Source organism: Anabas testudineus, chromosome 4 (assembly GCF_900324465.2).
Source record: "Anabas testudineus chromosome 4, fAnaTes1.2, whole genome shotgun sequence".
NCBI classification, from domain to species: Eukaryota; Metazoa; Chordata; class Actinopteri; order Anabantiformes; family Anabantidae; genus Anabas; species Anabas testudineus.
The window spans coordinates 13228523-13243541 of record NC_046613.1 but is presented as its reverse complement, the minus strand read 5'-3'; the positions used below and the strand labels follow the sequence as shown (position 1 = coordinate 13243541).

The window sequence follows — 15019 nt, the reverse complement described above, 5'->3', positions numbered from 1 at the left end:
CTGTCAGCCTGCAGTACTAACCAGATACCTATTGTGCAACATGACAACATAAACTAGGTTATACAACAACATCGGGCCAGAGTGCAACATCTCACCTCTGCCCATGATCATCTTCAAGACGCACTAAGATGACATAAACATGACCTTTTACATGACTGTGTTTGCCTATTCAGGTAAGAAATAAAGGATATTAGGTCTTGTCCTTGCACAGCATGCTAACAGGCTTGTACATGTGTCATATGTCCTGCTTTATTAACACAAAGCAAATGTTCATGGGACATGAGGGGAAACAGTAGTCTGTATTGCTGGGTGCTTTTTTTCATCCTTTCAGATGTGAGGTGAAATGTCTTCAAGAACTGCCACTGAACAGCACCTCTGCGATAACCATGACCTGGATGACTGAGAACCGTCACAGAAACAAGTCTTGTTTTCGACTGACGGGGACAACAGAGAGCAGGAAGGAGTGAGGGGGAGGTGTGGGTCACTGGGGGGCAGATGGGGAAGAGGGTAGGAGCAGGAGGGAGAGGTATGGATGGGAGGAAGGGCTGTTATGTATTCAAGGGGGTTGGCTGTGAGGGCCACTGTGTCTTTAAAATAATGAGACATCTCCTGCCTCTCTCATTCCAGGTTTAGGAGCAGGGGGACAGAGGAGAGGCAGTGAGAGCGAATGGGGAGATAGAAAAAGACTGAGACAGGGGGAAACGGGTCGTGGGCAAAAGAGGGGAAAATATGGGGTGAGGGGGGGCAGAGGAATGATGGGAGGAGACTGGGGGGTGAAAGTCTAACTTGAGCCCAGGCATGAACGAAGAGTGACGCAAAGGACCTACAGGACGGTTGGTGATCACATGCATGAATGGAGGGCCGCTATGGATCGCTGTTACATGACAAGCAACACACACACACACACACACACACACAGTCTCACAAGGAGGAGGGGAGGAGGAGGGAGCTTGCTACCTACTAGCCACAAACAAGGATAACTGACGTGTGATATGAACATGAAACAAAAAGAGAAAGAAACAGGGCCATGTGACAGAAGCAGAAACACCTGCTGTACCGCGTTTCATTTTTTCTTTTCTGTAAGGAAATGAAATTGTCAAACAAAAGGCTCCGACATGAAGACTGCACTATGCCCTGATCTTTTATTATAGTATTATATTTATCATTCTAATATAATAGTGACAGACTAACTCCAAGTTAGACCTTCACATGTGATTAAGAAGACAAAACTGTTAGACACAGGGACAATAACCGTGTCCCCCGTATAGCCCACCCTCCCACTGAGGACCACCCATAAGCAGACAGCTTGGTGCTCTCACTGGCTGTACAGGAGCTCTTAATTACAATAACAAGGGGGGGGGGGCAAGGTTTGTGTCCGAGCAGAGCAGAGAATGGAATAACAGAGCACAGACTGGAACGTACTGTACCATACTGTGAACCTCTATGGGAGAAATGTTGGCCATCCACCTGCCTTCTCTGTCTGTTTGACACTTAATTTGGCAGCAGGAATGAGAGGAGGGGGAGGGAAGTGGAGTGGAGTGTCAGACAAACAGAAACAGCAGAGGAAAAAGGGTGGACAACAGGTCTGTCTACTGAAATGAGATCAACAAATTAACAATTGTTTTCAACACTTTTGCTCTAAGTTTGCAGATGCAACTGCATCCTCAGAAATGTCAGTTCTCTTCATAACAAACACTTAAAAAAAGATTCTGTTAAGACATTTGTCACTATGTGTGCTGCTTGAATAATTATGAGGTGGTTTCACACATTCAAGCAGTAACATTAACTGAATAAATTGCCCAAACTGTTCAAGTGAGCACAGCAGATTTTGTCGTTCATACAAGCAATGCCTTAATGCTATTTTACACAAGATATATTTCACAATTTTTTTACATGATGCGAGCTTCAAACAGCACCGCCAGTCCTGCTGGGTTCCTCTGCTGGTCCTTGGCCCATGGCCCATAAACAGACAACAGAGCATAATGTAACATGCCATTAAGTGTCAGGGATCTCATGATACTGGATAAACAATTGTGTCATGAGGAAAAAAGTCAGATATAGTTCAACTTTTTAAAATTGATGCAGCAAAGCTGGATACCTGCACACATATCCTCTTGATGAAGTACTTTGTGTTATTAACAATGTTTATCTGCCATTTAGCTGAAAATTATCCAAACTGAAGATGAAGCCCTCCCCTTTGTGGTAACTTTCCAGAGCTGTCCCATTCTATCGCCGAGTATACCACACCACTTTGCTATGCTGCTGACATCTAACAGGCTTTAACTCATTACGTTCAGCTGGACTTAAAAAATTATATTTCACCTTCTCACCAGTGCATAAACAACACACTCCATCAACAAAGCTTTGCATTTTAATGTCGAGCCTTAAATTGTGCCCATTGCAAATGTGGCTACTGCACATGTATAAACTGCAATACTGATGCAGAGACCCCAAATATGAAACATCCGCAGCAGTGACACTACCACTCCTGGAGCTGTAATAAACAATGGGTTTCTTGACATGCAACTCTATCAGCACCATGGAAAAATCGGAAGCACTCAGCATTTAACGTGTGCAACTTGGTCATTCCGCTTTCTATAAAATGCAAGAATGTAATGTGAAACTTATCAAAATTATTCTCCAACAGCATCAAGTTGCCACACTTTTAATCCAGAAAGAAAATCCATCTTACAGCGCTATGCAACAGTGTTAAAAAGCTAAATATCAGCAATCTTGATTTTGATTTTACTTCACAGAAAATCAAGGCTGTGTGCTGTGGTTTATGTAGTGTGTGTGTGTGTGTGTGTGTGTGTGTGTGTGTGTGTGTGTGTGTGTGTGTGTGTGTGTGTGTGCGCCCTACAGTGTGAAGAGGACACTCCTCCGATTTTTCTAGCAGATATAGTTTACATCACAGGAATATTGGCAAGCATGCTTCTTCTAGTTCACACTCATGAATTACTTACTACTATTACTTACAGATTTTTTATTTTTTTATGTTTATTTTTGGGGCATTTTACCATTTATTTGATAGTTAGCAGTGAAGAGGCAGGAAACATAAGCTGGGGAAAGAGGATATGATATGCAACAAATATCATTAACAGAATAACCTTACTATAATTCCAGCTCAGAAATGACTTGGGAACAGTCAGTATAATTGAGGCCATAGCAAGGAAACGTCTATCTCTGACAGAAACTGACATCTCCACTATTCAGTGAGCTCCCACAGCTGCAGCCTCCGTTATAGTGCAGCTACCATTTCATACAGATTCTTCTCTTATTTTTAGAGTTGTGCTCCCCACAGAGAACTTAATATGCATCGACTAACAGTAGCGGGCTGGGTGGCAGTGAGAAAGTGGATCGCAGTGGCAGTTTTAGAAGGTGAGAGTGGGGCCCTCTGTGGCCCGTACACCAGTCTGCCTCTGCCTGTAGCTGAGTGGAGCCGAATGTTAGCTTAGCATGAAATCAGACCCGTCTAGCATGAAACCAGATTGTAGCTGGATTGTGAAAAGTTTCTCCTCTCTGTCAGCTAAGGTGCATGTTCCTCCTGATGAGGTGATCGGCTGATTATAGATTTGTCAACAGCTCAGTTGCTGAACAAACCCCATTGCAGATAGTATGCAGCTGTGATGCCAAGTGAACTGCCAGTGGAAAAATGCATTTGTTTGTTAATATAGCTGTGGAAAGTCCTGAGAAGTAAAGCCAGCTCCTTGTGCGCCCACTGCCAAGCTGTGGCTTCTACAGTGAAAAATGATGCTGACAAATTGCATGAGAGGCATTTTGATTAACATGTACCAACTTGTACCTCCAAAACAAAGAGAGTTGAGGACCAAAATAACACTACGTGAGCCAGGGAAAGACAGAGAAGGGAGCAGTCTCAACAGTGGAAATAGGATCAGTGTGCCATTAAATTAAATCACACAGGAAATATTTTTCAGAACCTCTTTTTAAAAGAAAGAGTAAAACGTGATAACCAGCAAGCACAGCTAACATGTGCATCATGACTTGTACTTCCATATTTGAAGAAATCAGATAAAGGTTCATGGTGCGGGTGGGGGGCACTTGGGAAAGGAGACGGAGCGCAGAAAGGGAGTGTGTGGGTTGAAGCACCTGTCCCTCCATTGCCTCAGCCTCCCATTGAGGAGCATGGCAAGGAAGGCTGGCCTAGCCTATTTATATACAACACTGGGTCCTGTTACAGCTGTGGCACAGGGCCAGCCTATGGCAGATTGGAGCGGGTAGAAAAGAGCAACACGCAGGCCCTGCACTGTCAGATGGCTGGCCAAGAGAAGAGAGAGGCCTAAATCAGATCACACTGGTGACTTTGGCTCGCCTCCTCCTCTCTACCTTCCAGCACTGGCAAAGAGGAGAGGAGGCACGGGGAGGGGCTGGAGGAGAAAGAAAGGATAGGTACAGACAGAGAGAGACAAAGAAACAAAATATAAACACAGAGAAAAAATGAGGAAGAGAAAAAGAAGTGAGGGGAGAAGGCAGAGTGCCAGGTCACTGTCACTTGTTTTTAAAAACAATGACTCACTGTTTTCTACTTCCAATAAGCTTGGTTCGACCTTGGACTCAAGGCTGCCAAGAGGGACGACAGGAAAAGAGAGGTGTTGAAAGCAAAGTGGAAGAAAAGAGGCCAGGAGAAACAGGAACATAATGTTTGTGGATCTGTCCTGTTGGATATCTCCTAAGAGTGACAATGATATCATCCGAATACTGAGGTTCGTGTGATGTTACTGTCCATCAAACCATGTTCCAAATATCAACTATTTACCATATGTGGTCTGAAAGTGAAACATCTCTTACATCTATCTTACACTATATATTATGTCAAGGTCAAACTACAAAATATAAGCCCAATTAAAAACCCAACATAAGCCCAACCTGACAGATGTGGGGCATCTGTACCAAAGATGGGAAATGACTGCAATAACTGTTCATTTCATCTTATTTAGTGGATCAGTGGACGACAACTATTGCCTCATCTGGGACGTCTCACAACTGTGTGTAACTGTGTGTTTTTCAAGGTCCACAATGTGTTGGGTGACACTGATCAACAGAGTGCTCTTCTACACTCAACCATACACATGACAAAGTGAAAGAAGAAAAATGCAAATGTTGCTATCTGTGCTACAACTGTGAAACAGAGGAAAGGTTGGACGGAGCTATGGGAGCTATGACAACACCCCTGCCTTTTTGATGTGCCCTTGAGATAATACGATAACAGAGTAACAAAAACAAGCAAACAAAAAATACAAGAGATATATAAATAGTAGATAAGATGGTTGTTGTCTTTGTATCTAAGATTTTTTTTTTCCTCATTCCGTTTCCGTCTCTTTCTCCCTGGCTTCTTTGGTATGACAAAAATTTAGTGTTATGTTTGTTCTATGATTTTAACAAACGCACACAATCACAAATTCATTCAGCTTTTTGCAATCGATTACATGACTGATAAAAATACTATCAACATGGCTCCTGTCTAGGACATTGGACTGTTCAAGTGAAGTAGCTGGACAGCTGGCAACACATGAACCAAAAAGAAAATCTGAAAAATTCTGTCCACGCCTCACAGAACAGCTAAACCAGGTGTTGCTCCAAACAAATAAAAAGCATGTTGGTGGAAGCAGCATTCCTGGCTATGTTAGGAATGCTGTACTCAGAAATGCATAGTACTGACATTTAGGAACAGAGGATTAGAAAATAAGAGCACTTAGTGAGCGGCAGGCTTGGGTGTGCTGAAGACACAGTGCAACGCTGATAGACGATGACACACACACACACACACACACACACACACAATGCTATACTCACACAGAGTGAGTAATACAAAAAACATCTGATGTTCCTTTTCATCTTCCCACGTTAGCGAGTGGAGCACTGTGCAGCGTCTTGGTGTGGTGAGCCTCGACCTGGGAGGGAGGCAGTTGGGGCACGGTTCCCCTGCTTGACTTGTAGCCACATGGCAGCAGCTGCAGGGCCCAGCCCCACCAACTTTCTGACCCAAAAACCAGAGATACACACGAGGCTTGACGAGCTACGCCTGCCTAATGCCTTTGTCAAATCAGCTTCTTCTATCCTGTATTGCTTCTATCTTTCTTCTTACAAGTCTTCCTGCTTAATAACTCTAGATCTGAATAGTGGCTGTGAAGCTACATTTTCCAATTCAAACTGGATTATTGTAGTGCTGCAGTTTGTTATTTGGTTTTGCAGGAACAAGGCTAAACCAAAGAAAAGTTGCAATGGCATAGCTGCCCACACCATAGCTCATTAAGCTAACTCTTGTGACATTCTGTAGTTTTAGCATCCAGCTGTAATGGTTTAGGGGTTTAGTAGAGGTATTCCCCATGTGGTGAATGGACAAGAGAGCTCATCCCAAGCATGGTAAATCCTATTGATGTGACTGGATTGCTGCAGGGCTGCCAACTCCGCGTTACAGCTGAATCCAAAATTTCATGCAAATGAAGAAAAACAATTTGTTTCTAGCTGCCTTAAAATGAGAGTTAAATTGTTTGTGTGTGGGTATATATACACACACAAACACACACACACATATATACATATATTCAATATAATATCCATGTAAGAGAGTCTTGACAATAAAGAAGAATCAGGGAAGCTGACATGCAAGGAGAGATGAGAAAGCAAGTGAGTGACGGGAGGAATCTGACATTAGGAGAGTGGACAAACCAAGATGGAAAAGAGCGAGAAGCAGAGAGGAGGCTGGAGGGATGGAGAGCAGAGGGGCCAGCTCTGTTTAATGGCCCGTTTGTCAGCGTAGTTAGGCCACCAGCTCTCACTGGCTGCTGCAAGAAAACCTCACATTTACACAAACACACAACACACACACATCCTGTCTCTCTGCTTTCTTCTTTCCACATCTCTCCATCCCTCTACCTTTTCCAGGGCTCAGGCCTGTACCAACAGCAACAGTACCCACCTCCATTTACCAAAGCATAAAAGCATTATGAATGTCTGCAGAAATCTGTTTTCATTACTCTGTCTTTTAACACCACTTTCCTTTAAAACTTATTGTTATTAGACACAAGGATTATTCTGAACATGTTATCAATAAAGCCTCTGACAGACGGTCCATGGAGAAGAGGGTCTTTGGCCTCTGCGGTATTATAAAATGACTTGCATTCATTATGCTGTCATTTAACAGCAAGACATGATTCAATATGGGTCCTCATTAACAGTGAGTGAATTAGAAATGCTTAATGCAGTCTCATAAACTAGGTGCAAGCTCTTCATCTCCCTGTTCCTCTTCACTCCATCTTGGCATCAGTCCCTCTGGTGTTTAGTGTATCAACTCTGCCACACTGGGACACTCTTCACTCCACTCTGTCCTATGTCTGTTTTCTTCCATTTCTTCACGAGATCTAATGACAAGTTAAACATTGTTACAGGAGCAAACAGCATGTGATACCCACACACGCAGACCAAGTAAAGGCGTCAACAACTATCCAGTGACCAAAAAAAAAAAGTTGTGGCCTGAATACTTCAGAGGTTAATATTTTGCCACAGCTAATGCTTAAGTCTCTACTCAAATTATTATTTTGTTCCCTAGAATATACACATACAAAGGACATTATTTAATTACTGTATTAACCATAAAACATTTAAAGTTTACAAAAGAGTGCAACATGAATCCTTATTTTTACGGCTAAAGAGCTCCTATTTTTCAGCTTGATCCCACTTGACTTTCCTCTCTTTGTTCTGTTCAATTCAGTTTTCTACAATTTGGCTACAGTTTCTAATTTACTTGTCTGAGGATTATTATTGCAGACCAGCTCCAAGAATTTGGTCTTTGCTAATGATTTTTCTAATATGTGAGTTTTTTTTTTTTTGTTGTTGTTAAAAAAATTCATTTTTTTAAGGAATAAGGGTTCTGCTGTAGATGTATTTTGTATGTGCATGTAATTTTCGCTCCACTTTGTTAGCTGACCAGTTCAAATGTTGGTCAGTACAAGTATTATAGGACTCACTTGTAAATGTTTTCCAGATTTAACAAAAAATTGGTTTAACAGATGTATTCTGGGGCAGACATAGCTAGGTATTAGTGGGTTTGTTACACATAAGATGAAATAAATACTACTGTTCAACAGATAAAATTACCCTCACTTCTGAAAAGCAGACACAAACCAGTTAATAAAAAAAGGTTAACAGGTAATAAAAAGTCCTAATAAAAACATATGAGCATATATTCTAAATTTAAAAGATTAAATTTACTGCTAGGCCAGCTCAGCCAATGGTTTTGTAAGCCACGGCCAGATTCTTGCCCATCCGGTTTCGTAACATCACCAAGCTCAATGCTACCAACTATTGATAACACAATTATGCCAAAATCCTACTTTTTATCATCAGAGCTGAAAATTGCATAAATGAGAGAAACATGAGTTAAATACAGTGAGTTTGGAAGTGTATTTAGACAGGAGAGGTGGGGGGGAGCACTGTGGCCTACTACCAGCACAGCTAGTGCTGTCACCATAGTAACCCATCTCAGGCTTGTTCATCAGGACAAAAACAGAGCCCCCCCTCTCATCTGATACACACCATCACTGAACAGAGCATAAGTGCTCATAAAAGGACACACAGATACACACAGCGCAGCAGACACAACATAACCAGAGAGCTCCATGTGACTTAGTGCTGTTGTTCATGATGTGCAGGTGTAAATGTTGAGCATTGCTCATTAGCAAACAGGCCTAATAAAGAGGGAAGCAAAACAAAAAACAAGAGAGGCACAGGGACATCAAATGGATGGGCATACACAGCAGGTTGTGTGTATCCCTCTTACCCCTGAATGTAAAAACAATCTTAGGATGGGAGGAGCAATAGATTAATATGGAAGGAGAGAGGGATATCTAGGAAAAAGAGTGAAAAGAAATCATACAAAAGGTGGGTTGGGGTGCCAAAAAAATTTCTACAGCTTCAGCTGGTTTTGGCCACCAACCAGATTTTGCTGCACCTGAAACAACTGCTTGGTCAGAGACATGGAGGCCAATGAGATGAAGAGCTGTTATTTGTGGCATTTGACTGAACAACATGAAAAAGTGAAAGTAATAAAACAGTAATTGTAACCACAGTAGCATCAAGGACGTTGACATAAACATTACATACCTTCAATGTATTAAACAAGTGTCTGATTTAATAGTTGCCCTTAAGAGACTCGCTGAGGCAAAGGGCCACTTCTCAGTCATTTGTCCTCAGAATAAATTTGAGAACTTAACATTTCTGTCCAACAAACACTTGTACACCTGGTTACATGTGTACAAATACCAAGCTTTCCTATGCAAAAATGAATAGTGAGTTTCTGCACTATTAGTACAAAACAAAATTACATTACAATATGGTTTCTTCACATTTTCCCTGAAAGAGCTGAAGGATCGGAGATGGACGTGTTAAATGCTGAAAATGTGACCTTCAAATTTTGAGATGGTTTTGTAACTATAACCACCAGGGAGCACAGATACAAATCCTCATGCTGAGTTCCATACAAACAATTCAGCACCACTCTCTCTGGGCTCCAAGAACATAGATAAATCTGGATACACTGCTTGTCTGTCTAGAAAGTTGCTTAAATAAAGTCTGCCGTCCTGTGAAATGTCAAAACAATAGAAATATTATATATCTTGTACTGTACTTCAGCCAGAAGCTTTGCGTAATTTCTACAAACAGATTTTCACTGTTTTTGAACTGTTGTTTACAACAGGGGTGAACAACAGACTGTGCAGGGAGTTCACTTTGGATGTGTAGATAGAGCCAAGATCACACAACGTTATCTAATGTACATCAGCAATTTAACTACAATCAAACCAAAATAGTCACTTTCAACATTATCAACTTTGCGCATCTTCATCAAAGAAATGAATATATGAAGTATATTTGTTGGTCAGAGGTGGATTTTTTTTACTCTATTCACATTAGGACATGAACATGGCCTCAGACAGTGTCTAGTCCTGCCTGCAAAAAGTTCCTTTACTGATCCCTCAACATTACAGGGCTGGCTCAACACGGATTTTACACTGTGAAGTCACCAGCAGTTAAAATAGGGCACATCTAAACAGCAACAAGGACTTTCAAATCAGATTGTTGCAGCATGGCGTAACGGCGCTCTGTGTGTGTGTGTGTGTGTGTGTGTGTGTGTGTGTGCACGCTACACCCCATCAATTCCCTCCCAAATCAGCCACATTAGTGTGCAGTGACCAGAGGTTTACATAAACAGTTCTCCATCTAGGAATGGGAGTCAATGACTAGGGAACCAAGTAGTAGTGCAGCCTTATGTATTACAAGACAATACAAGGTAAATTCCACTTGCTCATTTAATTTTCAACCTGACATGATAATGTGTTGGGTCAGGATGAACTCTTTTGACTACTGTGTTCAAGTGTCAAGCAGTGCATATCAGACAGAAAACTTGTTACATCTGCATATTGTTAATCATATTGTAAGCAGTAGCTCAAGTCTGTAAAAGCTGTTGAAACAGGTAGGAGTCTTCAGAAAGCTGATTGTATGTTTGCACTGATACAGTTACAAATGGTGAATGTCACCACTGAAAATGTGAATGTGTGCCTACTCACACATGATGTGGATAAGTAGAACCATCCCTTTTTATAAGCTAAAAGGTGACCAGTTTGCATAAGAAGTACAGGAATTCATTTGCTTGTCTGACAATCAAATTGGGAAGGTTAGGTAGCTTTCTTTCATCCTCCTTAGTTACTGTTGGAAAGTATGCCTCAAAACACAACACACAACACACACACAGTACAAAGCAATTGAAAAAAAAAATGAACTGGAACGTTATGAAAAGATACGTGAAAAGATAAGAGCAGAAGAGGAAGTACTTAAGAAAAGCACCCCAACAGTTAATTTCCTTTAGCAGTACATATTGCCTTCCTGGCACACACTCTACTGGTGGAGCCTCAGTTCATGATCCCCATTGTCTGCTGGCTCTGTAAACATGCACTAGAAAGCTGTAGGGCTGCATTCCACGTAGTCCATTAAATACACAGTACAACTTAGATAACAATAATAACTATTTTATACAGCAGATAAATGGCTTTTGTTAAAGCAAACATGCAACAGACAACACAATCAACTCTGCAATAGGAAATTACTTTGGACTCATTTTGAATGTGTATTTCAGCGTATTTCCAATGGTGAACAAAAATACAACATCGATCACAATAATTCAACATTATATTTACACCTATCTATAATATCCATGTTTTTTCTACTTGTCAAAGTAATCATAAAAGTTTATAAGCCATAAATAGGGAAATCTAAATTTAAAGTCAATTATATCGATGTATGAATATCTTATGACTGAGAAAACAACAAAACCAAGTATTTGAAGAGGTCACCTTGGTCCATGAACTTGCATCTTGTCTACTGCTCTTGCACTAAGGTTTTTAGGTATTCTTAGTTGCTGAGATGTCACTGTGGTTGACTTACAGGCTAGCAAGCTCCTGATCCCTGCACATGCTGAAATCCCATAAACAATGAAGATGTAGATAAAGAGATGAAGCACTAAGCAGAAAGTAGCAAAATAGAGAGACAAATAGGTTGGAGAGGAAGAATTGCTTCCTTTCTAATGCTTTATTTCCAAAACTTACTTGTTATTAGCTTACTAAAAAATATGTTTGTTTGCATATACCTTATTCATTGTTTTTATACATTACTTTCATTACAAGTATTATATCATATTATTGTAATTAATAATCAATTAATTTTGTTACAAAACACATCATGCAGTTTGTCCTTTTTATAAATAAGATGTCTGGCAGAACAAGAGTCCACTCATGGTATAGGAGTCAGTGCTAACCACTTTTAAGCCTGCCGTTTTAACACACACTGTTCACATGCTTGACCACCTCCTACAAGCATTTACACAGAGATAGAGAGACAACATACATTGCCCGGAAGTGTGCAGGTCATGAGCTGAGTGATGAGATCCTGCAAACAGCAGAGTGGCTGGGGTGCACACAGAAACATGTCCACACCACACACCCACACAACATGCACAGTATTGCCAGTAAATGCCCCCATGCACTTCAGTGAAGAGAGCCTGAGTATTCAAATGGACTACAGACAAACAAATGGAGGGCATCTCTACTCACTCAAATTTTTTAAAACATGTTACTTAACAGGGTACTATGAAAGCAGGATGTGATTTCTAAATACTGAATGAAAAGATGTAAGGCATGCAACATACTGCATGAGTTTCGAAAGAAGAAAAAAGTAACAACTATGACCTGGCCTGGTTCATCTCCTGATTTCAATGCAACAAAAAACCTTTGAAGCATTTCAAAACTGAAGGTAGAGAAGCAAAACCCCCTCCAGCAAATAGCAGCTGAAAAATCCTCTTTGAAGACTGGTAAAACATGTCTCCACAAATTTAGTCAAGAATAGTATCATCACAGAAAGACGGATGGATATCTCATTATAGATACATTAGTTAAATGTTTGTTTTTGTTTAATTAATTGGCTTCATAATTCTTGGGCTTTAGCTAAGAACAAATGTAATAAATGGACAGGATTTGTAATTATTTAAACATTTTATTTGTACTAATAGGGATGTATTCAGTTGTTTTCCATACTATACATACACACTACCCCTTGCAACAGAGCTGTGCTTACAAGCCTGAGAGGAACAAGAAGGGGGCATGGCCCCCAGTTGCACAACTTGTTTTTCACGAATTATAGCAGGAGACAGCTCAGCGGTTACTTCAGAAAACAGTTTGCTGATAACTACAACAAACAGCCCAATCAAAATCCACTAGCAACAGCCTGTAAAAACTGCATTATTACATTCTCCAGAGTGCAGTCAGCAGATCATAGCTGCAGCATGGTTTTTACATCAATACTACTTCCCTGTTCCCATGACTGAGACGTTGATGTCAGGCAGCATGTGGATTCAGAATACGGTATTCTAAGTATTTTGGTTGTTGACCCCCCCCCACTCCACCCCAAGGCGTAAACATCTCAAGAGTGCCAAATATGGTCACTTCCCATAGAACTGAGTAAATCAGGAACCAGAAACAGCCAATGACATGTACCCCACTCCATCACACAGAGAGACAGACTGAGAAAGACAGAAGAAGACGAAGGAGGGGTACAGTAGCCCTGTCTCAAAAGACCCCTTTTGTGGGCCTCTGTTTTGTCTGCATTTATGATCTCCGTGAAGAAGCCAGAAGCTTTTACTCTGAACCCGACAACTGTACGATTTACAGTCTGAAGAGCCACAATATTAACAAAATAAGTAAATTGATTTATTAAGGTGATTTGTTGCCTAATTCCCTGAAGTGGTCGATCTGCTAAGATGCCCTGTGGACTTGTGCAACACATCATCTATAGCAGTGAACACAAGTCTCAAAAGGGCAAATGTAGGCCAAAGGTTAAACCACTGATAAACACGTTAAATGTTCACTAATACATTTCAGTCACTGCGTTTTGCTTACAGCCATTTTGCACGTGTTTGTGTATGTTTATCATTGAGACATTCATTCATTCAATCTGACATAATACTACAGTAGTAAACTACCACACAGACCAGTGTCTTATCTGCTTCATTAACATAACACGGTCCATTTTTCTGTTCATCCCACATGTAAAAACAGTACAATAATAGATTAAATATTTACCTGTAAAATTAGCTTTACTTTACGTCTGGGACATTAATTTATTTCTCTTTTTTTTTTTTTTTATTACAGGCTTAACATCAAATGTATCTCATGGAGATGTTAATGACTTTCCTACAACAGGGTGGGTAAATTACTTCAGAGGATTTTCCTCCACTATATTCCTGGTAAAAATGCAGCAGCCATCAATAATAATCGCACCAATTGAAAACAACATTTCCAATTGTAAATTATCACCCCACTGATATTATTAATACAAGGTCATTAGGCAATTTACAGCGGGATCATTATTTTCAGCTCTCTCTCTGTGTGTCTGATGGTGTTTAGATTACATACTGTTATTATAATCCCAAACATAATTCATTGATTAAAAAAACAACAACAGAGCAGAACAGAGGAGGACGCCCGCGCTTCAGTCCGACCTGCGGCTGAAGCGCAACGTGGGCTAATCCCCCACCTATAAAGAGACTTCTTAGCGTCGGCGGCTAATTTGTTTACGTTGAGGCTGCAGCAGCGCCGTGTGTGTGTGTGTGTGTGTGTGTGTGTGTGTGTGTGTGTGTGTGTGTGTGTGTGTGTGTCGCCATGAGAGGCCTAGCTGCGCTCACAGGACCAATCCTGCTACTCCCAGTTTAGACTCGCTGCAGCAGACCACCCTCGTCTAGTTACAGGGACTAATCTGGCCCTGGGGCTGGTGCATCCACCATGGGCCGCTATAATGTGGACGTTTAAAAGACACCTCGTCCCCAGTAAGTGTGCGGGACAATATCACGCAATAGCAACGGATCCGCAGCCTCTGAAATTACTACTCCCTTAATTAGACCTCCGTGAAACTTTACGCATGCGCCAAAATCAACGCGACAGTCTCGTGACTAAAATTACCATCTTAATAGTGTTTTTTTATTATTATGAACTCAAATAATCACATATTTTAGCTCCATTATCCTCACTCTATGAATAAATGGTTGGACACCACGAACATTAGTTTTATATGATTTGATATTACTATTGTAGTAAACAATGTTTATATAAACACCTTTGTAATCTCTACTGTACTTTATGATAGTTTACTGCAGCTCTGTAGGAGGATAACCTTACACAAACACAAAATTGACAGCTCATCTCTAACGAATTAGTGCATTTCTTTAAAGCAAATAAATAAGAAAATCGTACATTTTGCATGTGTGAATCATAAGTTTTGCGTTTGTTGAAATGCATGATGAATGAATAACAACGACACAGCTTGGTAACTTATAAATAGACAATAAAAAGCCAAAGAAATACTTACTTTCTCCGTTTATTAGTCCACACTGGCAGATAACGCAGGTGCAAATGATAAAAAACACAATTTGTGCTCGCAGCTTTAGCGTCCACCGCCTCAT

General features: G+C 40.8%; 1 protein-coding gene across 1 annotated transcript in view; it reads right to left on the bottom strand.

Annotated features, from left to right (window-relative positions):
• Positions 1-15019, bottom strand: part of insrb (insulin receptor b) — a 68490-nt gene extending 53471 nt beyond the window's left edge. Inside the window, exon 1 of the mRNA XM_026343071.1 lies at positions 14926-15019. Coding sequence (XP_026198856.1) covers positions 14926-15019 — 94 coding nt within the window. The remainder of the gene's footprint in view (positions 1-14925) is intronic.